The following is a 3,837-nucleotide window of genomic DNA, read 5'->3' as shown; positions in this document are numbered from 1 at the left end:
TACCACTGGGCTACGTCCCGCCCCCCCCCCCCCCCCCCCCATTACGTGTAAAGACACACGTATGATGGCATTGTTGTGTTTTTGCACTAATAAACGATGTTACATAAAGGGAACTGATGTTGGATTTAAAGGATTATAAAGAGTGTTGTATTTTTAGTATTACCAGGGAGAGGGGGGTTTGAACTTTTGACCATTCGTAATTTTCTTGTATAATTTATCTAAGATGTGATTCGATACATGAAAATGAAACTACTATTTTTATTTATTTATGTATTATTTTTATATAGTACATGATGTGAACATGCCATGTCATCAACGTCACTTACAATCTTGTGTTTCTCATGTGGTTATGCATGGACATTTCTAGAATATTGTTATCAATGTTTTCTTTCATTTCAGTTTGTTTATCTTGTACAATGGAGAAAGCTCAAGCCCAAATTCTGGTAAACATCCACGAAGAGATTACAAAAGGTACTTTCACTGACATACAAATTATATGTAAAGACGGAACAACGACCGAAAACCGTATTGTCCTTGCGGCGATGTCTTCGTATTTCCGGGCCATGTTCAGTTCTGATATGTCAGAGAGTCAGACGGGCGTCTTGAACCTTCCCACAGTGTCGTTATCAGTGTTCGAAGACATAACCAAAATGTGTTTGTGTGGAATCAATCTAGTGAGTGAAGACAACTATATGGAGGTAATAGATGCTGCTGCGATGATGCAGCTTGACAACATCAAACAGCTCTGTGTACTACACCTGAAGGAAGGACTGACTCTAACTGATAAAAACTGTCTGGGTTGGTGGAGACTTCTGAAAATGTACAATTAACACGACTTGTCCAACAGAGCTTTTTTATATATGGCTGAGAAATTTGCTGATTTTGTTCAAACAGAAAATGTTGTTCAGCTGTCAAAGGACGAATTGCTGGAAATAATTTCCAAAGAAGAGATGGAATGTACAGAAGACATCATTCTGAAAGGCGTCATGCAGTGGATTGACCATAATAACCCGGAACAAGATGGAGGCAAAGTTATTTTTGAAAACGTGCTTCTCGATATTGTAGATTCACAGTTTCTGATTGATGACGTCACATTTTCAGACGTTGTTTGTAAAACCAAATCTGTCCAGGTAATGATACAAAAAGTTCTACGTTCACCATATCGAGTGTCGGCTCGTTCAAGAGTCAGTACTAAAATACGTGATGTCTTCGTTCTCCATCATAACAACACGTCACTACTGTCTTGTTTCACGTCACACAACAAGTGGAAGTACGTCCCACCAGGTCCAGTAGATCCTGGAACTTGGTATTCAGCAGGAGGTTTGGACGACAAGATCTATATCACTGGTGGATATAACAAGACGAAATGTACACTAATTTATGACACCATTACGAAAGTGTGGACAGTAGGTCCAGATCTCACACATGATCACTGCTATCACTGTATGGCCACAGCTAACTCTCAAGTGTACTCGATAGGTGGTTGGTATAGCACCACAACAGAGGTACTGAGGGAGAGTGAGATGCGCTGGCACGTTGTTGGAGATTTGGGAGTTACACGATATCACACTTTCGCTGTTACAGTTGGTGAGAACATTCTGTTATGGGAGGATATACAGTCTCAGGCGGATCAGATATTATCCAGTGTTTCAACACCAGAATTCACACTGTCAGTCAGCTGAACACAAAGTTACCATGTAGCTCATGGTCACTAAGAGGCTCTGTTCACCTCCCAGATGTTTATCTGTTAGACAACGACCGCCACGTGATGCACCTGCAGGTCACCAACACAGATGGCGACATCCAGATTCTGGTTAAATCCAGAGTGGAATGGAAATCATTTAATTTTCGTTTTGGTGTAACACAACGAGATGGAAGCTTGCTGTGTTTGACAAAAGATGGAATCAGCAAATTCAACCTCGATGAAGGTAAAGAAGAACAGAGTATATCCCCTAAGTCACCTAGAAGTGGCATAGTCTACAATGTGTGCACGAAGCCATCTGGGAAAACATCAGGATGATTGTTTATTGATTAATCTCAGTGGGAGGGCTCGCCTCGTGTTCTGAGACAACATTAGTGTTACAAACAAAGCCAGGCCTACTGAACACACTGTAAGGATTCTTCTTTAATATTAGGGGGAGAGCTGGCCTCGTGTTCTGAGACAAGATAAGAGTTACAAACAACACCAGGGATACTGAACTCACTGTAAGCATTCTTCATTACTCTCCGTGGGAGAGCTCGCCTGATGTTCTGAGACAACACTAGTGTTACAAACAACACCTGTCCTACTGAACACACTGTACGTTTCCCAAGTCACCTAGAAGTGTGGACGTTTACAGTGTGTGTACGGTGTCCTCTGGGAAAATATTGTAATAGTTGTTCCAGGAATAATCTCAGTGTGAGGGGTCGCCTTGTGGTCTGAGAGGAAATAAAAGACTTAGTTCTACAAACAAAGCATTGTGAACGCTGTAATAATCTCAGTGTGAGAGGTCGCCTCGTGGTCTGAGATGAAATAAAAGACTTTGTTCTACAAACAAAGCATTGTAAACGCTGTAATAATCTCAGTGTGAGAGGTCGCCTCGTCGTATGAGAGGAAATAAAAGACTTAGTTCTACAAACAAAGCATTGTAAACGCTGTAATAATCTCAGTGTGAGAGGTCGCCTCGTGGTATGAGAGGAAATAAAAGACTTAGTTCTACAAACAAAGCATTGTAAACGCTGTAATAATCTCAGTGTGAGAGGTCGCCTCGTGGTATGAGAGGAAATAAAAGACTTAGTTCTACAAACAAAGCATTGTGAACGCTGTAATAATCTCAGTGTGAGAGGTCGCCTCATGGTATGAGAGGAAATAAAAGACACAGTTCTACAAACAAAGCATTGTAAACTCTGTAATAATATCAGTGTGAGAGGTCGCCTCGTGGTATGAGAGGAAATAAAAGACTTAGTTCTACAAACAAAGCATTGTAAACGCTGTAATAATCTCAGTGTGAGAGGTCGCCTCGTGGTATGAGAGGAAATAAAAGACTTAGTTCTACAAACAAAGCATTGTGAACGCTGTAATAATCTCAGTGTGAGAGGTCTCCTCGTGGTCTGAGAGGAAATAAAAGACTTAGTTCTACAAACAAAGCATTGTAAACGCTGTAATAATCTCAGTGTGAGAGGTCGCCTCGTGGTCTGAGAGGAAATAAAAGACATAGACTGTTAATAATCTAAGTGAGAGGTTCTACAAACAAAGCATTGTAAACGCTGTAATAATCTCAGTGTGAGAGGTCGTCTCGTGGTATGAGAGGAAATAAAAGACTTAGTTCTACAAACAAAGCATTGTGAACGCTGTAATAATCTCAGTGTGAGAGGTCGTCTCGTGGTATGAGAGGAAATAAAAGACATAGTTCTACAAACAAAGCATTGTAAACTCTGTAATAATCTCAGTGTGAGAGGTCGCCTCGTGGTATGAGAGGAAATAAAAGACTTAGTTCTACAAACAAAGCATTGTGAACGCTGTAATATTGTGTGTTTAAGATAGGAAATATATAAAGTTTGATGAAAATAGTAACTAGAGTGGTGACGTCATATTTGTATTTTTGTCACTGTGAACTTGACGTCAACAGATGAAACACAAACTAAGCATTGTGAACGCTGTAATAATCTCAGTGTGAGAGGTCACCTCGTGGTCTGAGACAACATTAGTGTTACAAACAAAGCCAGGCCTACTGAACACACTGTAAGGATTCTTCTTTAATATTAGGGGGAGAGCTGGCCTCGTGTTCTGAGACAAGATAAGAGTTACAAACAACACCAGGAATACTGACCTCACTGTTAGCATTCTTCATTAATCTC

The 3,837-nt window shown here is 40.5% G+C and overlaps 2 protein-coding genes across 2 annotated transcripts; both read left to right on the top strand.

The window, feature by feature from the left end:
- Positions 1-416: 416 nt before the first annotated feature.
- Positions 417-830, top strand: LOC121377899 (kelch-like protein 3). The gene has a single exon (XM_041505997.1). It carries the CDS (start codon positions 417-419, stop codon positions 828-830), a length of 414 nt encoding a protein of 137 aa, XP_041361931.1.
- LOC121377633 (kelch-like protein 25) lies at positions 547-3,391 on the top strand. Its single transcript, XM_041505700.1, has 2 exons — positions 547-2,608; positions 3,221-3,391. Exon 1 carries the CDS (start codon positions 861-863, stop codon positions 1,680-1,682), a length of 822 nt encoding a protein of 273 aa, XP_041361634.1. The 5' UTR covers positions 547-860; the 3' UTR covers positions 1,683-2,608; positions 3,221-3,391.
- Positions 3,392-3,837: the final 446 nt, after the last annotated feature.

Source organism: Gigantopelta aegis, chromosome 7 (genome assembly GCF_016097555.1).
Source record: "Gigantopelta aegis isolate Gae_Host chromosome 7, Gae_host_genome, whole genome shotgun sequence".
Taxonomy (NCBI): Eukaryota; Metazoa; Mollusca; class Gastropoda; order Neomphalida; family Peltospiridae; genus Gigantopelta; species Gigantopelta aegis.
This window is presented reverse-complemented; position numbering and strand designations above follow the sequence as displayed.